General features: G+C 44.9%; 1 protein-coding gene across 2 annotated transcripts in view; it reads right to left on the bottom strand.

The window, feature by feature from the left end:
• SLC9A1 (solute carrier family 9 member A1) overlaps positions 1–26,344 on the bottom strand; it is a 122,154-nt gene that overhangs the window by 43,383 nt on the left and 52,427 nt on the right. The window contains exons 3-6 of one of the 2 annotated variants that reach the window (XM_077481026.1): positions 25,372–25,622; positions 24,985–25,202; positions 12,551–12,744; positions 11,001–11,090 (exon numbers count right to left, since the gene is read on the bottom strand). In XM_077481026.1, the coding sequence (XP_077337152.1) occupies positions 11,001–11,090; positions 12,551–12,744; positions 24,985–25,202; positions 25,372–25,622 (753 nt within the window). The other variant, XR_013274444.1, reaches the window with a different exon arrangement.

Raw genomic sequence — 26,344 nt, 5'->3', positions numbered from 1 at the left:
ATTGGATACAAGCCATTTACTCCAAGCCCTCTGCCCGAGTCAAGGTTAATGGGCAGCTCTCCTCCACCTTTGGTATAACCAATGGGACAGGGCTGCCCCTCATCACCCCCGATTTTTATCCTCTCTTTAGAGCCCTTCCTGCGCACAGTAAGAGCCAACCCCAACATATCAGGTATCAACCTGAGCGATTCCTTCTCTCCCATAGTAGCAGCCTTCGCAGACGACTTGCTCTTTTACACATCTAATCCCCTAGTATCGGTGCCCAACTTAATGGCAGAATTAAAGACGTATGAAAAAGGACAGCCTTCCAAAGTTAACTTTCAAAAATCATAAGCCCTAAACGTTTCAATGTCAACCTCCCTATGCGCCTTGCTATGGGAGGATTTTCCTTTTAAGTGGGCGAGTACCCACATTAAGTACTTGGGCATCCGCCTACCTAACAAAACCGAGAATATCTACTCCCTTAACTTCCCCCCCTTCTGCAGGACATTAAAAAGGACCTGCAGAGGTGGCAATCCGGCTTGTTCTACTGGTTCGGGAGGTGTAGTATAATAAAGATGAACATTATGCCCTGTATTTTGTATCACCTACAAGCTCTCCCAGTTAAGATCCCGAATTCCTTCCTCAGAGCAACAAACCGAGCACTTGTCATGTTAGTTTGGGCAGGTAAGCCTCCAAGACCGGCTCAGTCCATTCTGCACCTACCAAAAGCATTGGTGGGGGGGGGGGGGGGGGGTTGGCCTTTCCGGACATGTTCCTGTACCGTGCAGCATGCCATCTGACAAGGATCATTGATTGGTGTCACCATGGGACACTCAAGCAATGAATCCAAATAGAGCAATGCCTGTCAGGGGTAGACCTGAGGCGGCTGCCCTGGAGCCAGAGGGGCCCTCCGGCACAAGTAACAAAACTCCCCATGGTGGGCGAGACTTCGAGACTAGCCCAGAGTATATTGGCAGTATTCGATTTCATCCTTTCCCTCACCACTGACCCCAGTGATGGGGAATCCAGGCTTCAATTCGGGACTAACCGACACTGGGTTTCAGGACCTCAGGGACAAAGACAGACACCAGCTTCGCCACTTTATCAGAGACGACGGATGTCCAAGGACAACATTTTGGGGGACCTCCTCTTGGGTAGCCTTTCATTCTGGCAAAAGATATAATTAGCACATTTTATCAGAGCACAGCCCCTTCCTAGGCTATTTCTGAGACAACTAACACCCTTCGAGCAGCTATGCTCGGAGCAAGAGCCAATACGACACACACTATCATTGACACATCAATCCCTGGTTACACCCCCTGGTGAATTTAGACCTCCGTACATAAAATGGGAGAGACACCTGGGAATACAGCTGTCAGAGACAAGGGGAGAGAATACTTTTCACATACAAAACGTCGCTATGTGCAAACCAACAGGAATCAGGATATAAAGTCCTATCACGCTGGTATTACACCCCAGTCAGGTTACATAGGATGTTCCCCCAGAGTTCAGACCGCTGTTGGAGGTGTAGAGTCTCCTCCACATTTTCTGGTCCTGCAGGCTCCCGACCCCATACTGGACAGAGGTTCACTGTATTCTACAAAAGTTCTCAGAGAGGGATCTGCCCAGGATCCCTGGGCTCTTCCTAATCACCACGATCTACCGGACAAAGCATACATGAAATCCATCATTCCTGCACTGGTCACGGCAGCAAAAAGTTGTATTCTTTTGTGGAAGCAGACGGAGCCTTCGGGAGTGGCAATGTGGTTGAAAAGAGTAGCGGACATGCATAGAATGGAGGACCTTGTGGCCACTGATAGAGGCCTCAGGGAGCATGCCCTTAAAAAAAATGGTATTACTGGCTCTAATTTTTCTACTCTGAGGAGTATGCGAGGTTGACAACATAAGTGACGGTGGTCCAGGTCCCCCTCAATAGGTGTGCCAGCATAATTGGAGGGGCTGGAGGACAGGCAAACCCCCCCCCTTCTATCCCCCTTCCCATTCCCGTCTTCCCCCCCTCTTTTCCCTGTTTATATCCTACCAGCTAGACCCAACTCTCTCTCCCCTATGCTCCTTTCCTCCCCTCTCCTATTCAATCTCTTCCCACTATCTTGCTCTCTTAATTCTACAAAAAAAAAAAAAAAGATGGCCAACTCATAGGTGGTCCTCAAACTATCCAATACTTACCAATGAAACAGATCTCCACCACAAGGGACACAAGGAGCTCCCTAATCAAGTGTCTGGGGACCCAGATTGAAAACAAGGAAACCTCGACCCAAGGTAGATCAGGTCATAATATACATATGCTTTCAAATGTTGAGTTATGCAGATGTTGAAAACAATGAATGTTTTTTGTCCTTTGTACCAAAGTATGACAATTATCTTCCTGTTATTTCACAAATAAAAATAAAAAAAATAATAAACAGCTATACCCCTGGATCAGCCATGCAGTTATTATACTTCTAGTTCTTCTATCATTTTTCCTTATGGGATGCCAACCACCCTTCCGGGGAATCAAAAAACAGTCTCCCTCATAGCTGCCACCCGCAATCTTGTTTGTTAGAACAAGGCATAGGAGACTTTCAGATGCTGCAGTTTGCATTTGATTTCCAGGAACTTGGCTCTCCGTCTCTGTAGATCTGGTGAAAAATCCTAGTATATGGATACCCTAGTGCCTTCATAAATTTTACCCATTTCCATGCCCTTCTCCAATATGGTTACTCGGTCTTTGTAATAAAAGCATTTTAACCAGTAGAGGCCTTGAATAACCCCCTGGCAGGACTCTTTTTCCAGAAACACAGGATCCGGGCTCTCACTGCGTTCAGGGAGCACCACGATCCTGGCATTCTCCCTTTGCAGTCTGTTCTCCATGCCGTCCATTTTTCATCTCATAATTAACCGTTTGTTCTTTTATGGTTATCTCCCGCTTAAGGGATTTAGGTCAACCTCCACCAGGCTAACTCTTCCTTCTAGGGTGGTAGTTCTTTCTCGCGCTTTTTGTAAGTCATGCCTGACAAAAGGATAGTTCTTCCCGAGTAGTTTTAAACTGATCTGATAATTCACCTAGAGAGGTCCTGCAGTAATTGATTGCTTGCAGGATTTTAATGGACAGTTCCCCTTCTATTGGGAGGGAGAGGATTCTAGATTATCTTCAGTATCCTGGATGTCCTCCTCTGCAGGTTTTACTCCTGTGTGAATTCCCTCTCGTGCCATCGCCTGTCCTTGGCCTTGGCTTTTTATTACCGCTCCAGCATGTGCCTTAGGCTGCACCTGTGAGTTCTGTTGACCTCCCCTTGTAGGGGTTTGGCCTGGATTAATGGTCAAATCCCTCTACTTTGGCAGCCGCCTGATTCTTTCACGCTTTGGTGTGGCTGCGTGCTAGAGCCGACACTGTCCTGTTGCGCAGGATCTTCCCCCTGCTTCCTTGGGGGAGAGCAATACTTGCAAAGTGGGAGAATAAGGTCAGACTCTTAATATAGCCAATAAGCAACACCCCAGTAAACCCGGTAGGATTCCCCCAAGTTTCCCTTCAGTCCATGACCAGGCTATACAAGCTCTCCCCCTACTCAGCTTGCGACCATCCACGCTGCACTGGGGTGTCCTAAGATAGCCGCCCTCCTCCCCCCTCCGCTGCAGGTAAATCAGTGTCCACTGAGTGACGCTATAGGACAAGCCAAGTCTCCATCTAACAGTTATATTTACCGTAATGTCTTAATGCAGGATCCACTCACGTTTTGCCGAAAAGGTCTCTCCCCTCACCCTCTGCTACAACTACACAGTGTGTGTGCTCTCCCTTGTACAGCTGCAGGCTAAAGAAAGCCCTGACTGTCTGGTTGTCCATGAAACACGCTGCACAATGGGAGTCATGGCAGGAGTGTCATACAAGGCACCAGCAGCTATCCCTCCAATCTGTGTGGTGGTCAGGATCCCCTGGGTTGAGACAGCGGATTCACCATGGGTAAATGTTGTCACCGCTTCAGCGAGGCAGGAGTTGCGGCAGGAGCTAGGTCACTCCTGTCCTCCCTCTAGCATATCCGGTCACACCCACAATGATATATTGATATGCATTTGTGGGATCTCACTTTGCACATATTGACTACCACCCCAAAAACGTAAAATATCAAAGTATCCATGATGAAATAACAGCTCTACGTTTATAAATATTATATACAAGTTAATTTATAGTCAAATCATTTTGCAAGAGTACACTGGGAATCCTAAAGTGTAATTCCACTTTTGCAGCAAAATTAGGATAACACATACCTCATGTTCAAGACTGATACAATCCGTGATGAAATCTCCACTCTACAGGTATCTCCCCCAGTTAAGACCCCACTACAACAACAACAGGTACTCTCAACACTCCCCTTATTCAAAACTGCTACTACAGACGAAGTTGCTAAACTCCTTTCTAACGCCCACCTAACCACCTGCCCCCTGGATCCTATTCCCTCTTAAACACTACAGTCGCCATCTGACTCTATTCTACACTCTCTAACCCACATCTTCAATCTCTCCCTCACCTCTGGCATTTTCCCCAATGCTCTAAAACATGCACTGGTCCCCCCCATACTTAAAAAGCCATCCTTGGACCCTACCAATCCTAACAACCTACGCCCTATCTCCTTGCTCCCATTTTCCTCTAAACTCCTTGAACGCCTGGTTTACAACCAACTGAGTGACTACCTCATTAAAAACAACCTTCTTGATCCCCTTCAATCTGGATTTTGCCCTCAACACTCAACAGAAACTGCCCTTTTAAAACTCACAAATGACCTAACTGCAAAAACCAACAGACACCATTATGTACTCCTACTTCTGGACCTTTCAGCTGCTTTTTACACGGTTAAAACACCCTCTCCTCCTCAAAAAAAAAAAAAAAAAAAAAAAAAAAAAAAAATTTACTCCCTTGGTCTCCGTGACTGTGCTCTTCAGTGGCTCTCATCCTATCTATCCCAACGCACCTTCAGTGTCACAATGCTACTTCCTCCACTCCTCTTCCCTTCTCTGTCGCAGTCCCCTAAGGTTCTGTTCTTGGACCCCTTTTATTTTCAATCTACACCTCCTCCCTGGGTCAGCTGATAGCCTCTCTCAGCTTTCAATATCATTTCTACGCTGATGACACAAATCTATCTCTCCACCCCTCAACTCACTCAGTCTCCTCATGCATCACCAACTTACTAACAGACATATCTGTATGGATGTCACAACACTTCCTTAAACTCAACTTGTCCAAAACCAACCTTTTAATATTTCCTCCCCCACGTGCCTGTTCCCCTGACTTCTCTGTCAAGAGTAATGGCACAACCATCCACCCATCCCATGTCAGGGTTCTAGGTGTTATCCTGGACTCTGAACTCTCCTTTCAGCCCCACATCCAATCACTTTCCAAAGCTTGTTGCCTCAACCTCCGCAACATCTCTAAACGACGTCCCTTTCTAACCAATGAAACCACAAAGCTGATTCACTCCCTGGTTATCTCTTGCCTTGACTACTGCAACTCCCTCCTCATTGGCTCACCTTTAAATAGACTATCCCCCCTTCAGTCCATCATGAATGCTGCTGCCAGACTCATACACCTTACAAATCTCACAGTGTCTGCTACCCCTCTCTGCCAATCCCTCCATTGGCTGCCACTTGCCCAATGAATTAAATTCAAAATACTAACACTTACTTACAAAGCCATCCACAACTCTGCCCCCAGCTACATCACTAGCCTAGTCTCAATATACCAACCTAATCGCCCACTTTGTTCCTCCCAAGACCTCCTGCTCTCTAGCTCCCTCATAACCTCCTCCCATATATGCCTACAGGACTTCTCCCGAGCCTCGCCCATCCTCTGGAACCCACTACCCCAATCTGTCAGACTGTCTCCAAATGTATCCACTTTTAGGCGATCCCTGAAAACTTTCTTCTTCAGAGAAGCCTATCCTGACTCCATCAGCTCATCCCCCAGAGCTATTATCCTTTTGTATAACTTGACCCTCCCTCCTAGATTGTAAACTCTAACAAGCAGGGCCCTCTGATTACCCTGGTCTTGAATTGTATTGTATTGTCTACCCCAATGTTGTAAAGCGCTACGTAAACTGTCGGCGCTATACAAATCCTGTATAATAATAATAACAACAACGTTTCCATTAGTATAGTAGAACTTAACTATTAAAAAAATGACCGGTTACATTTTAAGCACTTTTTACTTGCTTAAAAATCCTTAACCTCCACCCTATTTGTTTCCCTCTCTCCCTTTCTGGGCCTCTTTGCAAGGTTGTCTATGGCCTATTCTACTCTGGCTTTCCATAAAGCTCAAATGGTTTCCATTATACTCATGGTAACACTAAAAAAAAAAAAAAAAAAAAAAAGTATACCAACTTCCTCAGCCCTCTTGGCCTCATAGGCATGAAATGAGTTACAATACACTATGTAATTTACTAGATACTGTGATGGTCCTTCAGTTTCATATCTGCTTCAGCCCTAAACATCTTAACTAGAAGTCATATTGCTCCTATCCAGAGTCTCCATTCTAGAAACCACGGTTGTACCGATGCAGATTTAAAATTTCATCAAGTAAGCCTGTATTTCATTAAGGGCCGGTTCACACTTGTGCAATGCGAGAACCCTGCAAATCCACTGCTGGTTTCCGCATCGCACCTGACACCCACAGCAGTTCACACTGCCATATGCAAACTGCTAGGGAGTGTCATGTTGACGACACCCCCATTTCAGCTTGCATATCGAACTGTGAACTGACAGTTCGGACATGAATCGGATTGCATGTGTGAACACACATGCGATCCGATTCTAGTCCGAACAGAAAAAAGGGTCTTGTGCGCGTTTTGAACCGAATCCGGTGTCATATCAGTCATACTATCTGTATGGCTGATATCGCACCGCACAGATATTGCATGTAATGTGAACAGCAGTGCGCTGCAAATTACATGCAACGTCTGGAATCGCACAAGTGTGAACCAGCCCTAAATACTACTGTTTTTTGTTTTTGTTTGGTTTTTGACTGGCTATAGATTTTCTACAATGAAAAAAAGAATTTACAATAAATTCTTTGTAATGTTTACAAGGGGGTGGTGCAGTAATGTTTAGCATAATTTACCCATTCTTTACTGTGTTTGCATTTCTTCAATATCAGCTGTAAACTAAATTTGACCTGTCCCAACAAAGTGTTACAAAATTTTAAAAAACCGCCCACCTGCATTGCATATTAATGAGGGATAGCAAAGTCTGGACAAGGACTTTTTTATGCGGTGTGAATGGGAACACTGTAAAAAGTAGATGTATGCTTATACCTCTGCCTAGTGTAGACTCAGGGTAGTAAACACATTGAGCAATGCATCACATTGTTTATCATCATCTCCACTGTATGAAAAAGGAAGTATTCAGCATGACAACACACAATTGTGTTTCTCAATTTAGCACCAGTGTTCAAATCTGTTAAAGGAAAATCTAGGTTCTTTAGCCCGTCTCCATCAGGGCAAATTTTATTTCAGAATTTTTTTTTTTTTTTACACTCTAAAATGTATTGTTTACTTCAGCCCTGGGAGGTTTTACCACCCTCAATGACCAGGCCATTTTTTGCAATACGGCACTGAGTAATTTTAACTGACAATTGTGCCACTGTGTAACATTGTACCCAAACAAAATTGATTTCTTACCCACAAATAGAGCTTTCTTTTAGTGGTATTTTGACAATTTAAAAAATAAAACAAAAATAATTTATGTCTCACAATTTTGTGCAAATTGCAAAAAAAAAAAAAAAAAAAAAAAAAAAACGCAAAAGGGATGTACATCTGGGTTCATTACATGGAAGAGAGATCTGGTGCTTTAGAAGCAACCACATCACTGCTACAATTAAGCCTTGAGTCAAGCATATTGACATTAGAACAAGCTGAGGGAGTAGTGTTAATTTTTATATGACTCACATCTTTAAATTCATTCATATTTTTTCCTGTAGTATTTATTACAATTTGTTTATTAGCCACTAGAAACCCTCAGTTGCTTACTGCAATTACTGCTCTTCCCTTAGACCATTTTCACACTGGGGCGCTTTGCAGGCGCTACAGCGCTAAAAATAGCACCTGCTAAGTGTCCTGAAAGAGCCGCTGCTGTGTCTCCAGTGTGAAAGCCCCGAGTGCTTTCACACGGGAGCGGTGCTCTGGCAGGACAGTAAAAAAGGCCTACTAGCAGCATCTTTGGACTGGTCAAGGAGCGGTGTATAAACCGCTCCTGCCCACTGAAATCAATTGGGCAGCATGGCAAAGTGCTGCTACAGTGGTTTTAACCCTTTCTTGGCCGCTAGCAGGGGGTAAAACCTACCCGCTAGTGGCTAAATAGCGCAGTTTTACAGCCAATGCTGCTCCCGCCCCAGTGTGAAAGGGGCCTTAAATGTAATCTGTCATGCAAGAACAACAAGGGCTGCCATTGTGGAGCTTTACTTTGGAAAATCCTAGTTCCCTGGCTGGAATTCTGATGTTTTCCCATAAGTGCTGTCTGTTGATCCGCAACAAGTATAGAGAGAAGGAATGTTTAAATTCATTAATAAAACATGCCTGTTTTAGAGTACCCAGTAAGTCAAAAGCAGAAAAATACTATACAATCCCTACAAACACATTTTGACCATGCACTCCTTATTCTGTTAAAGTCCTTTGAAAGCATTCTGGACATGCTCATTTTCTTATCCAAATGTGTGACCATAACAAATCAGGCATAACCGCTTTTTACATGCGACTATCTGCAGTTAAAATCAGACAGACATTCTGAACATACCATCAGTGAACCCAAAAGAAGAGAGATAGATAGATAGAGATATAATATATATATATATATATTTTTTTTTTTTTTTACCTTTTCTAATCAGTCCATCACTTTCTTTTCCCTATAAGAGCTAGTGGGGTCCTTCTTTAGTGGCTCACAAGTGTTGGCATCACTAAGAGTGGTCATATTAGACTGGTAATCAGATGTAATGACTCCCAGTGCATCTCTCCATTTGTCTGCTGGCATGACAGTAATGCTTGGCACCTACTAACCACAACTTTCACGCCTCCCATCCTGTTTTTGGACTAACATCTACACAGCTTAGAGAAGCTACAAAAAGGTCTTTAACATTACAAGTCCAGTTGAAATGCGACTGCTATAAATAGATACACTTAGATGGCGATGCCTTTGTTTCCTTTTGTTTTTACAGTGTATAGAGGAGATCAAATATCCTGAGAAGATGTGCAGCAGCCATCACTATAGTGGACTTTTAATTTGTACCGCCTTTACTATATTGACTTTATGGCATTTGTGGGGGTTCTTTCCACCCTCTGTTTGCGCTATTGAGCCTTTTTTCTTTTTTACTGTTACATTATGGTACTGCCAAGGTACATAAGCTAGTTTTTCACATGGAACATGGGGTTTACACACCACTTTAACCACTTCCTACCCAAGGAATGTCACTGTAACGTCCTTGGGTTTCAGTGGTTATACCGGGATGATGTCTGCACTTACAGGTATTCTTTTCAGCCAACGATTCCGAGTAATGCAGAAGTGAGTGGGGTGGCCAATTAGCCACTTGATCACTTCTGCAGGTGGCAGAAGGGGGTCCAACCCCCCTCCCACCTCTCTAGTCCCATCGCGGAGGCCAGCAGCTATGGCTGCCCTGTACAGAGAGAGAAACGGACGTGGTTCCCCTTGCTCTGTAACCCTGGAAACTGGGAGCAACGAGTTTGTCACTTCTGGTACTGCCCCTTTACCTGGCCACAAACGCAGCTGAGCGGACCAATCTCTCTGATCGGTTGCATGAGGGGGCCAAAGAAGAGATTTGGGGTCTAACAGATCCCAAATCTCTCTATAAAGAGGACCTATGCTGTCACAAGGGATGCTGTTCATCCCTTGTAATAGCAATAAAGTTAGTGCAAAAAAATATTAAGTTAAATAGTGCTATATGCACAAATACGAACGCAAATGTTACTCCCGCATGCATATGTAAAACGGTGATCGCAAAACATGTGAGGTATTGTTGTGAACATCAGAACAAGAGCAATAACTTTAGCACTAGACCTCCTGTGCAACTCTAAACTGGTAACTTGGAAAGGCGTTTAAAGCGTCACCTATGGAGAATTGTAAGCACTGTCGCCATTCTACGGGCAGGTGCAATTTTAAAGCGTGACATGTTAGGTATCCTTTTACTCTGCATAACATCTTTCACGTTATACAAAGAAATTGGGCTAACTTTTCTTCCAAAAAAAATAAAAATTGTGTTTCTAAAACCGCTGCGCAAATACCGTGTGACAAAAAATTGCAACACCCACCATTTTATTCTATAGAGTCTCTGCTTAAAAAAAAAAAAAAAAAAAAAAAAAATTAATTATTTATAATATAACATTTTTCTCAAAGTAAACTTTCTAGCATAAAAAAGTAGATTTTTACATGTAGGAACGAAGTGTCAGAAATGAGCTGGGTACGAGGGGGTTAAAAAACCCCCCAAAAAACTGGTAAGACAAAGGCATAATGAGCTAGAATGCATCGCATACTAGCTCATTATGAAATACTTACCTTAGAACGAAGCCTTCCCGCAGACCGCTCACATCTTTCCCGGTGTTTCTTGCGGGTGCACGAGCTCTGTTGCTGTAAAAGGTTATAGCCGCGATAACGTTGCTCTTGTGCATGCACGTGGGAACCAACGTTCACTGCACAGGGCTCTGAAGAAATGCCCCGGGCGCTTGTTCCTTCAAAGCGCATGAGCAGATGACATTATCGGCCGTGTATACAGTATCTCCTAAATGGTGCAAGTTTAGGAGATATGTACAGTACCTATAGGTACAAACTAGGGAGTTTACTTCCTCTTTATTGGTAAAAAATATTTTTATTAAATTATGCCATTCTAGTATGCGACATAAGAATTTATTCATGGAGAAAAGTTGCTTGCAGTTTGGTCTTAAAGGCACTAAAATGAATCTAAATATATATGGTTACAAATGTTTTAAACATGCACTTTCATAAGAAAAGGATATGTGCTATTTAATTACCTGCGTGTGTATTTCTTCATTTATTGAGCGTTTTGTTTCTTGTTTCTTCTTCACAGCTAAAAGTTCCACCAGCGGACGAATGGTCATTCCCTTTCAGTGACAGAAGTTTGCAAAAAGGGTTAATGCTCAGTTTAAAGCAGGGCCATTCATCAACCACAAGTCCTATCAGATGTCAAAGTAAAGCATGTGCAGAGTTTACTTGCCCTTTATTGTAGTTCCACATCCGCCTATAGCTATGCTCACAGCCCTTTTATTATCCTTCCAAAATCACTGGGTTACAGTCAACTTTTAGGAACAATTCAGTCTCTTCGATTTGGGTTATTCTGAAAGTTTATCATTGCTCAAAGTGCTAATGTGCAGCTACTGATGAAAGAAGTACTATCTGCTTCAAATATGCTGTGAATCTCAGAAAGTGGTTTTGCTCATATGATCCTGTGGTTGGAAAGCAGCAGTTTAGGGTCACATTCCTCAAACACTGCAGGGTGTGGACTCACTGCATTATTATTCTTTATATGATACATTTCCTAATTTGTGACAGTTATGTTCTGGGTGTCCCAAGTAGGCTGTGGGAAGGGGGCATAGTTTATGCATGCATTCTGTAGCTGTACAAATATATACACACCACATTCATACTGCAATATCCTCAAACTTAGATACTGAGACAAGGATGCAACTTCAAGTAACTGCATAGTTAGCATGGTCTCATAACAAAAAGTACTGGATCTCTTGGTGTACAGTGTTTTTTCCCCCTGTACACATACTCAGAAGCCTTCAGACTGCTACAACTAATGAACTGCATCTCACCAACACCAGCAGGCAAGTTTATCTTTTGTCAGCTGTCCAGCTCCTTATAGTGAGGTTTGTCCAACACAACAAGGTTTCTGCTATATACACTCCCTTGTTCATAGTTTTTACATTATACAGGACAATATAGTGTGTGTTCATTTTCAAAACAAAAAAATAAAAAAGGACTTATTCACAAGGGCAGAAAAACCCACACTGCATTTACACCCGCATTTTCTGAAAACAAAACAAACAGAAGTCTTGCTGGCAGAGCTAGAGCTCATTCACAAAGGCAGGAAAAAAAAAAAAAAAAAAAAAAAAAAGAAGGGCGGGTTGCGGTGTTGAAAAATCCTGCATAAAATACACACCTAGTACATGCGCATTTATACATGTATGATCTGCAGTTGTGCATACAAAATCAGCTGCACGCATTTAAAAACTTTTTTTTTTCTGCCAATGTGAATAGGCCCTATGTGTTTGGGCTCACTGATTACTATAGTCCTGCATTTAGATGCATACAAAACTATCTGCTGTACACAGCTAAAAAACACATTATTTTCAACCGGGGTGAAGGAGCTAAACTCGTTTGTGCAGGTTTAGAACTTCCCCAAAAACAATAATTTCCAACTCATACAAGGCTAGACAAATATGCCATCGTTGTTAAACAATATGTTGCAGTCCCTTTACACACTGGACTATTTAATTAAAATAAAAACTAATATAACAGCACAACAGTGTCACCTGCCCCAAAAAGTTCCTTTACTCACCTGTACAAACACCGTGAAGAATATTACTGTAATTATTGCCGTGAGGAACATATTTCTGTTAGGACTATGTAATAAGTATCCCAAGGAGAAAGCAATGGCTCCACGCAAGCCACCATATGCAATAATGAACTGGTCTTTGGGCGTCAGCTTCACTATGCGGAATTTGTTGATAAACCAAGTTAAGCCAAGAACACCTAGGGAAGGGATAGAAAACATAACACTTGACACTGATAAGTAAATAATTTTTTCTATGTATCTAAATTATTAAATGTTAAGGACACTTGCCAGGAAATGTAATAAAAATACAGTACAGGTAAAATTGGGGGGGAGGATTTAGGCTACTGTCACACTGGGGCATTTTACATGCGCTTTTGTGCTAAAGATAGCATCTTTAGCACAAAAGCGCCTGTAAACTGCCTCTTCTGCAGCCCCAGTGTGCAAGCCCAAGTGCTTGAACACTGGGGCAGTGCGCTTGCAGGACAGGAGAAAAAAAATAAATAAAATAAAAAGTCCTGCAAGCAGCATCTTTGGGGCGGTGCGGGAGTGCTCCTAAACCGCCCCCGCCATTGAAATCAATCAATCAATGGGCAGTGCTTTGGCAGCGGCCCTTTTAACCCTTTCCTCGGCTTCTAGCAGGGGGTTAAAAGCACCCCCACTAGTGCCTGAAAAGCGCAGCTTTACCGCTAATGCCCCCCTATTTTCAGTCTTCTGGATCCTGGACCACAACACCCTCATCTGCTTTGGATTAAAAAAAAAAAATAAAAAAAAAAAATAAAAAAAAATAAAATAAAAAGATACCGGCTCTTAACCACTTGCCGACCGCCGCACGACGATGTACGTCGACAGAATGGCACGGGCAGGCATATGGGCGTACCTGTACGTCCCTGCCTTCCCGCGGGTGGGGGGCCCGATCGGGCCCCCCCCGGTGCCAGCGGCGGTCGGTATCCGTGCAGGAGCGATCCGGGATGAGGGGGCGGCCATTCATTCATGGCCACCCCCTCGCGATCGCTCCTGACGAATGGGAGTGAAGCATTGCATCACTTCCTCTCCTGTAATGTAAACACAGGAGAGGAAGTGATGTAATCTCTCCTCAGTGTCGGTATTTTTCGTTCCGGCACCGAGGATCGGTGAGTTGCACCAACACGACACTTCACAGTGGAACATGCCAGGCACACTCACACCCCCCCTTTACCCCCCGATCACCCCCCAATTACCCCTGCCCCCCCAGTCACAGTGACACCAATTGCATTTTTTTTTTTTGCATTGGTGTCATTTGTGACTGTAATAACTGTTAGGGCAGTTAGGGTTAGCCCCCTTTAGTTCTAATGTACCCCCCTAACCCCCCCAATAAAGGTTTAACCCCGTGATCACCCCCCGTTGCCAGTGTCACTAAGGCTGGGTTCACATTGCAGCGGTTTATGAGAACGGATGTGATTCGCACCGCACTGCAGTGCAAATCACATCCGATCTCTGTGCGATTCGAGTTCAGCCATTCGCCGCACCCGCCGCAAATTCGCACGGGACCCTTTTTTTGGTCCGCAGCAGAATCGGATCGCATGGGTGTTCACACCATGCGATCCGAGTTTGCAGATCGCACTGCGATATGCGAACTGATCTGGGGGTGTCATTAACATTTCACTGACACTCCCAGCAGTTCGCATAGGGCAGTGTGAACTGCCGCCGGGAGGCATGCGATGCGGGAACCCGCCGCGGATTCGTGGCGTTCCCGCATCACTCCAGTGTGAACCCAGCCTAATAAGCGATCGTTTTTCTGATCGCTGTATTAGTGTCACAGGTGACGCTAGTTAGGCAGGTAGGTATTTAGGTTTGCCGCAGCTTTTTATAGCGCCAGGGACCCCCATATACTACCGCATAAAGCCCCCTGATTGCCCCCTAGTTAACCCTTTCACCAGTGATCACCATATAACTGTTACAGGTGACGCTGGTTGGTTAGTTATTTTTTTATAGTTTCAGGGCACCCGCCATTTATTACCTAGTCTCACTAGTGTACCCCTAAATTTAGGGGTGTCTACTTTCCAAAATGGGGTCATTTGGGGGGGGTTTGTGCCATCTTGGCATTTTATGGCCTTCAAAACTGTAACGCCCTTAGAAAGCCTGAAGGCGGTGCTTGGTTTTCGGGGCCCCGTACGCGGCTAGGCTCCCAAAAAGTCCCACATGTGGTATCCCCGTACTCAGGAGAAGCAGCAGAATTTATTTTGGGGTGTCATTTCACATATGCCCATAGCATGTGTGAGCAATATATCATTTAGTGACAACTTTGTGTAAAAAAAAAAAAAAAAAAAAATTTTTTTTTTGTCATTATTCAATCGCTTGAGGCAAAAAAATAAAATATTCAATGGGCTCAACATGCCTCTTATCAATTTCCTTAGGGGGTCTACTTTCCAAAATGGGGTCATTTGGGGGGGTTTTGTACTGCCCTGCCATTTTAGCACCTCAAGAAATGAGATAGGCAGTCGTAAACTAAAAGCTGCGTAAATTCCAGAAAACGTACCTTAGTTTGTAGATGTGACAACTTTTGCGCAAACCAATAAATATACAGTTATTGACTTTTTTTTTTTACCAAAGACATGTGGCTGAATACATTTTGGCCTAAATGTATGACTAAAATTGAGTTTATTGGATTTTTCTAATAACAAAAAGTAGAAAATATCATTTTTTTTCAAAATTTGCGGTCTTTTTACGTTTATATCGCAAAAAATAAAAATCGCAGAGGCAATCAAATACCATCAAAAGAAAGCTCCATTTGTGGGAAGAAAAGGACGCAAATTTTGTTTGGGTACAACATTGCATGACCGCGCAATTACCAGTTAAAGCAGCGCAGTGCCAAATTGTAAAAAGACCTCTGGTCATTGACCAGCAAAATGGTCCGGTCTGAAAGTGGTTAAAGAGGAAGTAAACGCTGATGGGTTTACTTCCTCTTTTTTTCCCTGCAAAGGTAAAGCATAATGGACTACTATGCATCGCATAGTAGCTCATTATGTGTCACTTACCTGACACAGGAGCCAGCAAAGTCGCCGCTGATCCCTGTAGTCCGCCGCATCCATGTTGCTGGTGGCGTCTCGCAGCTCCGACGAATCACAGCGGCGAAGCCGCGATGACGTCACTCCCGCGCATGCGCACGGGAGTCGCGTCTCGCAGCTCCGCCGCTGCCACTCGGCGAAGCCGCGATGACGTCACTCCCGCGCATGCGCACGGGAGTCGACAAATTTGGCAAATCCATTCATGGATTTGCCGCATTTAGTGCACCTGCGCGCCGCTGTCTACGGCGCATGCGCCGTAGACAGCGGTGCCCATTTTCGGGCAAATATCTCCTAAACCATATAGGTTTAGGAGATATTGCTTGGACCTACAGGTAAGCCTTAATCTAGGCTTACCTGTAGGTCCAAGTTGTTTGGAAGGGTTTACTTCCTCTTTAAATTAGCCACCACCACAAATATACAAGATCACTATGTCCTTAAAGGGCAAGTTCACCTATACAGTCTTTTACTATCCAAGTGCTTCATTTAAAGTCCCAAACTTCCCTTTTTTTGTGCGTATTAATTACCGGGATGGAGGTACTCAACTGTACTTCATTTAAAGTCCCAAAACTTCCCCTCTTGTTGCTTATATATACATATATACCGGGATGGAAGCACTTGGATAAAAGGGTTTGGTAGTGTTCCCCTACCTTCCCTGTGTCTAAATTGTCAATATAATGTTATTCTTAAATCCACATACATTTATTATATCTTTTTATCTATGTACATACTGTATAATGACAGCATTTACCGACACCGTTTAATATGCCTTATATGGATATTTAGTCATTATGGTTTGATGTATACCCACTGGCCGGCCGATTGTGCTCCGTGTGAGGCGATTGGGTGGTACTTGGTCTTTTCTTTCTTGCGGGCACTGCGATGCGCCAGCGGGTCCTCCCCTCCTCCCCTTTCCATTCTGATCGGGAGGTTCGGGCGGACTCCACTCTGCACATCGACGCCATGTCACCTACGCCGTGCGTGTGACGTTGGTCTTAGCGTCATCACGCCGGCGTTTTTGGTTTTTCCATTCTCCGTGTCTCTGGGAGGGGGGGGTTTACGTGCCTGTCGCTGGTTGATGACCGGGGTTGGGCGCGGCCCCTCCCCCCTCAGTCTCACGTACATGGCGTTGGCGGCATATTTAAACCCCATTCAGGGATGGCTGCTTGTCAGGCCAGTCTCTGCATGGGGTCTGAACACACCAGTTATCTGGTCAGCTGGTTGTTCCAGGATCGATATCAAGGTACATACTTGTTTACTTTTCCCATTCTTCTTTCCTTCTTTCTCCCTATCCTCACTGACATATTCTTTGTCTATTGCTAATTGATTATCCCCCCTTGTTTATTATCACCAACACATACCTTACTCTTCATTTTCACACTTACCATATCCCATGCACTCACACTCCCACACATACATCCATTCTACCCCCTCATACTCTGTTTTCAATATGTCAGCCATTCTTGCATACTCACTACTCAATATCACTCTGCTTTGTGTTCATCATTTTGTGAAGTTTGCTGTTGTTGATTTATTTTCACTTTCACTTTTCTTAGTATCAACACCATTTCGGCACACTTTCTCATGCTGATACACTCCTTCTGTGCCAGATATCGTATCCATTTATTTGCCGCCTCAGTGCCCATATAGGGAGCTTGTCCCTGGCCCGCCCGGCGCCCACCGCTGTGCGTTGCATTTGACGCCTGGACTGGTGAGTCCGCTCTAACCAAACTATCTATTCATAATATAGTTTTATGAATTTACCATCTTAATTTACTGGTCAGTATATTATTTGTATAATTTTTATTTTATCTATCTTTTATAGAAACTTTGTGGTAGCATCTGCTCCTGATGAGTGGGGAGACACCCACGAAACGAGTCGAGCTCTGCTCTTTGATGCTCGGGTTATACCTGTATACGGAACCACATCCATAAGTCCTTAATTACCTATTTAGAAGTCCTTGACCATTTATTACAAATTTAATTTTGTCCTCATTTATGGGATGCATATCTATCATGTGCATACATTTGTCGATGTCGGACATGCTGTCATGGGCACTATTCTGCCACATTACTTAATTAATCTATTACTGTTATGTATAACTACATGTGGATACTATACATTATGTCATATATTATGTTTTTATTGTATCGATATTTATATATATCATGAATTGGACTTATTTATAATGAGTAGTTCTTTTGAACATTCAATTAAATAAATTAATATGGTCCAATGAAATATCTCTGTCTTTTACTATCCAAGTGCTTCATTTAAAGTCCCAAACTTCCCTTTTTTTTGTGCGTATTATGTTTGTAATAAAAAATAAAATAAAAGATTATAAACCACACTGTCTAGGGAGGCACAGCATTGCCACAGTCAGTTCAGTCCATGTGATGATTTCTAATGGGTTTATTTCTATACGTGCAGAAATTGTACTTAGCCTTAAAAAAAAACAAATGCAGCCATCTCATCCAAGGGCTTGTAAACTGCAGAGTATTACATTTTTTGGGGATCAGCTATACTTTAAGGTCTAAAGAAAGTAAATAAACATTGACCTGTGTGTACATGTTCACATGCACTGTATACTTGCTGTGTCCAGACTGTTACCAAGGTCAATATAAAAAGGAAGAGAAGCCCAATGTTATTGCTGACATTTATCATGATCCCATGACAAAGCAGGGTCACACAAACACAGCTGCTATACAAAATCTGTCTCCATCTACCCCTTATGGTTAATAGGCCAAGGCCAAGATGAAATGGCACTTAAAGCCATCCATTTAAAAAAAAAAAAAAGTTATTAAAAGCCCCGAAGTGAAACCACTGAGGTTATGAAGACACAAAAGAGCCCAAATAGGGGGATTAAGGCATTAGAGAAATATATATATATATATATATATATATATATATATATATATATATATATATATATATATATACATATACACACACACACACACACACACACATACATATACACATACACACTCTCTCGACAAAACCCGGGCGCCATGTCGCATTTGCGACTAGAATTAGCGACCTGGTGCCTGGGGCAGCACAGCTGGGGGTATCCCGTCTCCGTGATTTCCCCCCCCCCCTCCCCCCTCCCCCCAGCATGATCGCGTCGGGCCGTTCCGCCCGGCGGCCGGTAATTGAGGCCGCGGCTTGGAGGCCTTCTGCGGTCCTATGATTCCTTCTGGAATATGGCGCCCTCTTGTGGTGGCCGTTGGTATGACAACCATCAATGCTAATGGAGCTTCCTCTGCCCGTTTTTTTTTTTGCCTGCCTATCTCCTTCCCTTTATTTAGAACCACCTAAACATTATATATATATATATTTTTTTTTTTTTTATTCTAACACCCTAGAGAATAAAATGGTGGTTGTTGCAATACAGTCTGTCACACCGTATTTGCGCAGCGGACTTACAAGCGCACTTTTTTGGGGAAAAATAATTTAATAAAAAAATAAAACAGTAAAGTTAGCCCAATTTTTTTTTATATTGTTAAAGATAATGTTACGCCGAGTAAATTGATACCCAACATGTCACGCTTCAAAATTGCACCCTCTGATGGAATGGCAACAAACTTTTACCCTTTAACATCTCCATAGGCGACGTTTAAAAAAAATTCTACAGGTTGCATGTTTTGAGTTACAGAGGAGGTCTAGGGCTATAGATAGAGATAGATAGATAGAGATAGATATATATATATATATATATATATCTATCTCCATCTATCAAGAACATGTCCAGAAAAAAAAAAAAACGGAGTTAGACTTACCGGTAACTCTTTTTCTAGGAGTCTTCCAGGACAGCCTCTGAGATATAGGGCTCCTCCCTCCGGGACAGGAAACACGTCAACCCAATCAAATAAAAGGTGTGGTCCTCCAGGCCCTCCTCAGTTTTACTCCAAGAACCGCCGGAAGGCTCTGAAAGACATAACACACTAACAATCACGTTAGTACACATCCTCACCACTTAGTCCAACTTAAACAACTTTGGGTGGGAAACCAGGCTGTCCTGGAAGACTCCTAGAAAAAGAGTTACCGGTAAGTCTAACTCCGGTTTTCTCATATCATCTTCCAGGACAGCCTCAGATGATAAGCAAGGAGCTCACCTTGTCAGGGACCACTGCCTGGAGGACCTTACGTCCAAAAGTCTGCTCTTTATCAGACCATAAATCCAGACGGTAATGTCTTGCAAACGTTGAGTAGCTGGACCACGTTGCTGCCTTGCAGATCTCCTCCGGAGAGGCTCCAGCCCTCTCTTCCCATGATGCGGAAACCGCCCTTGTAGAGTGTGCCTTAACTAAGGGTGCCTGCTTCCCCTCTAATTCATAGGCTTTAACTATCGCCATTCGTATCCACCTGGCGATAGACGATTTGGACGCCTTGCAGCCCTTGCGTGCGCCCGAAAAATTAACAAAAAGTGAGTCTGACTTCCTGAAGACTTTAGTGGCCTCTAAAAAAATTAATAGACTTCTCCTGACGTCTAACAAACTTAAAGATCTCGCCTCATCCTCTCCTGAGGTTGAGAAAAATGTTGGTAAAATAATATCCTGTGTCCTATGAAAAGTGGACACAACCTTAGGAAGAAAACTAGGGTCAGTCTTAAGTACTACCCTGTCCTCTAAAATTAACAAAAATGGCTTTCTGACCGAGAGCGCTTGCAGATCACTGACCCTTCTAGCTGACATGATTGCTATCAAAAACACAGTTTTTAGTACCATCCACTTAAGTGATGCTCCCTCTAATGGTTCAAATGGATCTCGGGTCAAAGCCCTAAGAACCAAGGACAAATCCCAAGTAGGACAGGTCTTCATTCTCACAGGCCTGGATCTAGCTAAAGCCTTGAAGAAGTTCCTGACAAAAGGATTCTGCTGGGAGGACTGAAGGAAAACACTTAAGGCTGCCACCTGTACCTTTAGAGTGCCGATAGATAGGCCCAGTTCTACCCCTGCTTGTAGAAAATCTAGGACTGCCGGGACCCCGGGACTTGCAATCCCCTGTTCTCGCAACCAGGAATTAAACCTCTTTCCTATCTTGGCGTAAATTTCTCTAGTTACTGGTTTACGGCATTCTAATAAGGTCTTAACCACTCTTTCTGAAAAACCCTGTGATCTTAAGATCTGTTCCTCAGATACCAGGCCGCAAGCTTGAGTCTCTCTATCTGAGGATACAGGATCGGCCCCTGGGAAAGCAAATCCTCCCTGACTGGTAGAAACAGCGGAGGATGAACAGCCAATCTCTTTATGCTGGCAAACCAGGGTCTCCTTGGCCAAAAAGGAGCCACTAAAATGAGGTCCGTAGCTTCCGATCTGAACTTCTGCAGAACCTCCGCCACCATCCTTACAGGAGGAAAGGCATAACACAGGCCAAACAGCCATGGATTGGCAAGGGCGTCTATCCCCCTGGCCCGATCCTGTGGGTGAACCGAAAAAAAAAAAAAATTGTGTCACCTTCCTGTTGCATTCTGTTGCAAATAGGTCTATTTCTGGCCTTCCCCAGCATGACACAATCTCCTCGAACACTTCCTTGTTGAGGGACCACTCGTCCTGACCCATCTTCTGGCGACTGAGAAAGTCGGCCAGCAAATTCTGAGTTCCCTTCAGATGAATGGCTGATATTGAGGACAAGTTCTTCTCTGCCCAGCAGAAGATTCTGTCCGCAATCACCTGCAGCGCGGGGCTTCTGGTTCCCCCTTGCTTGTTCAGGTAGGCTACTGCTGCCACATTGTCTGACCGAACCTGCAGATCCCTGCCCTGTAACTGGGACTGGAAGGTTTCTATAGCCTTCCAAACTGCCAGAATCTCCTTCTGGTTTGAGGAACGACCTGTCTCTAGATTCGACCAGGTACCTTGGGCTAAGATTCCCTCTAGGTGGGCACCCCAACCCAGCGCACTGGCATCGGTCGTGACCACCACCGTAGCTTGTGGGGACCAGGGAAGACCCCTGTCTAGGTTGACCTGGGCCCGCCACCACCACAGAGACCTCCTGACGGCCGAGGATAGGGGCATAACCTGATCCAGGCTCTGCTGCCTGCCATCCCAATAACGGAGCATGAGTCTCTGCAAAGGGCGCTGATGATGCCTTGCCCAGGCCACCGCTGGAAAGCATGAAGTCATCAACCCCAGGACTCTCATAACCTCCCTGATCTGGGCTTCCCGACCTGATTGAAGCTGGGCTACCGCCTGCTCTAGCTTGTTGATCTTCTCCGCAGGAAGAAATACCCTCATCTCCACCGAAGAAATCCTGTATCCTAAATACAGGACCTCCTGTGAGGGGGTCAACTGGGATTTTTCCTGGTTTATTAGCCACCCCAGCGAGCGCAGGAAACCCAAGGCCTCCTGCACATCCTTCTGCAGCTGTTGGGCCGACAGGGCTATGAACAGTAGATCGTCCAGATATGGAATCACTGTTATAGCCTTGAGCCTTAACGGGGCCAGTGCCTCTGCCAGAACCTTTGTAAAGATCCTTGGTGAGGCTGAAAGCCCGAAAGGGAGAGCTCGAAACTGGAGGTGTAACACACCCGTGTTCAACCTCACCGCCAACCTGAGAAACCTCTGGGACTCCAGATGAATCGGGATATGCAAATATGCATCCCTGAGATCCACGGTGGCCATGTGACAGCCCTGAAACAGAAACTTGGTTACCAAGAAGATTGACTCCATACGGAACCGCTTGCATTTTATGAACCTGTTCAGGGGGCGGAGATTCAGTATTAGCCTGAATTTTCCCAAAGGTTTCTTTACCACGAATACGTGGGAGTAAACCCCCAAGCCTCGCTCCTCCGGAGGCACCTGCACCAGCACTTCTTGGTCCACCAGATCCCCCCAGGAGAAGACCCAGAGCCTTTGCCTTCTCTTGGTCCCTTGGTAACCTGGTTACCTGAAAATTTGGGAGGGGAACTGAACCAAACTCCAACCTGTAGCCGTTCCTTATTACATCTCGAATGAATGGACTTTCGGTTGAAGTATCCCATTGTGGAAGGAACTTCGCCAGTCTTCCTCCCACCGGGACGCAGGAGTCACTGGGTTTTAGGGGAGGGTTGAGGAGGATTGAATAAGATTCCTTCTCTGCCCCTTCCCTTGTGACCTGTCCAATGTTTTTTGGGGCGAACCTCCCTTTCCTGCAGGTTCTGCTGCCTAGGGCCTCGAAAAAGGCGCTTCCCTTCAGGTTTCTTTTTCCTTTCTGGGAAAGCTTTCTTCCTATCCTGCGTGCGCTCTAACGCCTATTGCAGGCCGGGCCCGAACAAATGGTCCCCTGAAAAGGGTAATCCACATAGCTTCAATTTTGAAGCTGCGTCACCTGACCAGGTTTTAAGCCAAACGGCCCTTCTGGCAGCATTCACTAGTGCTGCAGATCTAGCAGCCAATTTGACTGATTCTTCAGAGGCATCGGCCAAAAACCCCACTGCCTTGAACAATAGCGGAAAGGACTTCAACAGCTGTTGCCTGGAAGTGCCCGCTGAAATATGCGATTGTAACTGTGTAAGCCAACACTCTAAGTTTCTGGCCACACAGGTAGCTGCTAAGGCTGGTTTAAGCCCAATGGAAGAGGCATCCCAGGCCCTCTTAAGCAGCACGTCTCCCCTCTTATCCATAGGATCCCTGAGTGAACCCATATCATCAAAGGCCAAATCTGTCTTCTTAGAGACTTTAGCCAAGGGAGCATCCAATTTGTGAACCTTGTTCCAGGGATGCACTGCATCTGTCTCAAAAGGGAATCTCCTTTTAAGGCTACCTGAAAAAAAATGGCCTTTTTTCCGGTTGTTCCCACTCCAGCAGAATCGCCTCAACCAGCGATTTATGGACGGGGAATACCCTGTCTTTCAGCACACTCGACCCCTGATACATCATGTCGTGTTTTGAAAGCTGGACCTGTTCTTCCCTGATCTCCAAAGTGTCATATATTGCCTTGAGGAGGTCACCCACATCGTCCAAAGCTTGTATCTGGCTGATCTAATGGATTCTTCCTCCCCCTCTGACTCAGAAGTAGATTCTGTCCTAGAGGAGGCTAATGACCTAGGTAACCTCTCCCTATCCACCTCCTCCTCCTGACTTGGTTCAGACAAGGAGGGCATACTCACGGCCCTGGGTAAAGAGACAGAAGGACCCTGCACCCTATCCATCATGCTCTTAAATGACTGGAAGGTGGATGCTATCTCATCCTTTACGGACGTCAAAACCTTGTGGCAAGCTGCCACCGAGTCCTCTTTCACCAGGCTACTGACACAATCCGGGCAAAGCGGCTTCTCCCAACCGGTGCCTAACTTAGCCCCGCACACGGCACATTTCCTTCTGGGCAAAGGTATCTGGGCTCTGTCCTGTTTAACCTAAAAACAACGAAAAAACAGGGTCCCATTACAATACCACCCCTGACCAAACCACTGTGCTTCTAGGGTCTGCCTAGGAAGTGTCCCCCCTCACCAGCAGGTTCTCCACCCTGGGAGGGTACTAAGGTCAGAGTGACCCCTCCACCCCCCAGTGCAAGTCCTGGTCTGCCCTCACCAAGCTTACCTGAGAGGTACTGGAGACTGTTGAACCGGAGTCCACCTGCACAACTGCACCCTCCATGGTTCCTGTGTCTTACTCAGTCTCTCTGAGCCTTCACACCGCTCCAGGCAACCCTGTAGTCACACCGCCACGCCCAAAGGACTGGAACAGGTCCTGCGGCACCCCCAGATGACGCGAATCCGGCGGAAGTGCGTCTCTCCCACTTCCGGATGCCGGAACGCAAAGACTCCGCCCCCAACGCCGTGCGTTCCTTACGAACACAACGCTCACAGTACCCGAACACCAGCCGGTGAAACGAACGTCTCTCGCCCGCCATCCGACCGACTAGGTACGAGCGGTTAGCGCTACAGAGGGGGGAGATTGCTGCCCATCGGGGTCCCGTTCTCTCCGAACATTTAAATGGCAGCGGGGACTGATAGCTACCCTCTCCTCCCTCCGAACGGACCGAGGGGTGCTAAGGGTCAGGTCCACCAGGTGCTCCCTCCAGGACAAACCCCTGAGAAGGAGCTCCCCTTACTAGTTCCAACGTGCTCCTTCCCGTCCGGCAGGAAACACAAAAACTGAGGAGGGCCTGGAGGACCACACCTTTGATTGGGTTGACGCGTTTCCTGTCCCGGAGGGAGGAGCCCTATATCTCAGAGGCTGTCCTGGAAGACGATATGAGAAAAAAAGTCTTTAAAAAGCACACAGATTTATAGGTGTATTCACTTCTTTGATTTGCTAAATCACATATTTAATAAGTATTGTTATACCCTGGAAGTAGGTCACTAGTTACACTATTCAGATAATGGTAAACTAAAATGCCTCAACTGTCGCATGTAAATCTGGGTACAGGTCACATGTTCATGCCAAATACAATCTAAATTAAATTTAAAGCAATACCCAACACGCGTGCTATCAGACAGAAGATAAGGGTGCAGATGACATAGGTCCAATTCCAAGAATGAGGTCCGGCCACGGTGGAAACTCCAAGAAAGATGAAAATTAAAGTCTCACTGACACTGCTCCACATTTTCAGAAAATATTTGATGGTGGTATGGGACTTGTGGGAAATATTAGCCTCCACATAAGGTCGCATTACAACTCCTGAAGCAATAAGGCTGAAAAGGAAAAAAAACACCACGTTTTCAATCTGCAAAACATTTTATTTTTACAAACCAGAGCAGTAAAGCAACAAGACAAGCCAACATGGTGTCAGCATGCCAAACAGAAGGCAAGAGTATTGTGATAGCTACCAAAAACAGGTAGTTTAGAGTAAAAGTAACTTACGCCATAATTCCTGAGAGATGGAAGAGCTCTGCAGACATATATGCCATGTAACTATAGAGGAAAACAAACAAGGGCTCAATGACACGGATGTGGGAGGTGAAGCGGGAAGTGAAGGCTGCGGTAATCCCATACACCACTCCAACAAATACCCCTCCCAGGGCAACAACAAAGAAACTCAGGAACCCCAGAGCTATATCACGGAATGCGACTTGATCCAAAGCAGAATACTCTTCAAAAAGGTGATATAAAACCTAGAGAGAGAGAGAGATACACATCAACTAATAGTAGAAGAACAAATGAGCAGACATAGGGGAATAAATAGGTTTTGGAAAGATTCAAAATAACATGGGCGACAGGGAAAAGTGTTGTTTATTTTTACCCTTTGCCTACATAGAGCTTAGTGTTTTCTGGCATTGGAGAAAGATGGTCATAGGTGGGTCAGTTTTTGTTCAACAAAAAATAAAAAAATTGTCCCGATTCGACTCGCATTTGGAGGTGGATGGAGGAATTCTCCCTGCTGTGTTGTTCTCAGACAGCATCAGAATACAGAGATCAGCAATGCAGTATAGAGCCTGCAGCACTCAGCAAGAGGACATTTTCCAGCAGGGCGGTTGTACAGAAGATCAACTTGTGTAAAACTACAGTGTTCACAGTGTCGAAATTTGGACCATCTCTGCTGCACTTCAATCCACCTATGGGCAACAGGGCTTGAGTCTGGTAGACACTTAAATTCGCTCAAGTGCATTGTACCAACTATACAATGTTAAGTTAGTACAGTGATTTCTCACCTGAGCTATAGTATGCCTACAGGGTGACGCCCCCTGCCAGAACACGGATGCTGGTTTTCCTGCATGCCAGTTAGGCCGGCTTCTGTCCGACCACCTGGTATACACAAGGGCCAAAGGTCGGGCATTTTTTTTGTTGAACCGGCCAATATTAAGCCGATGTCTACCAGGCTTTAGGTCAGGGGTGG

The sequence above is a fragment of the Lithobates pipiens genome, unplaced genomic scaffold, assembly GCF_037356315.1.
Source record: "Lithobates pipiens isolate NorthernLeopardFrog02 unplaced genomic scaffold, aLitPip1_a1.2 Scaffold_16, whole genome shotgun sequence".
Taxonomy (NCBI): Eukaryota; Metazoa; Chordata; class Amphibia; order Anura; family Ranidae; genus Lithobates; species Lithobates pipiens.
This window is presented reverse-complemented; position numbering and strand designations above follow the sequence as displayed.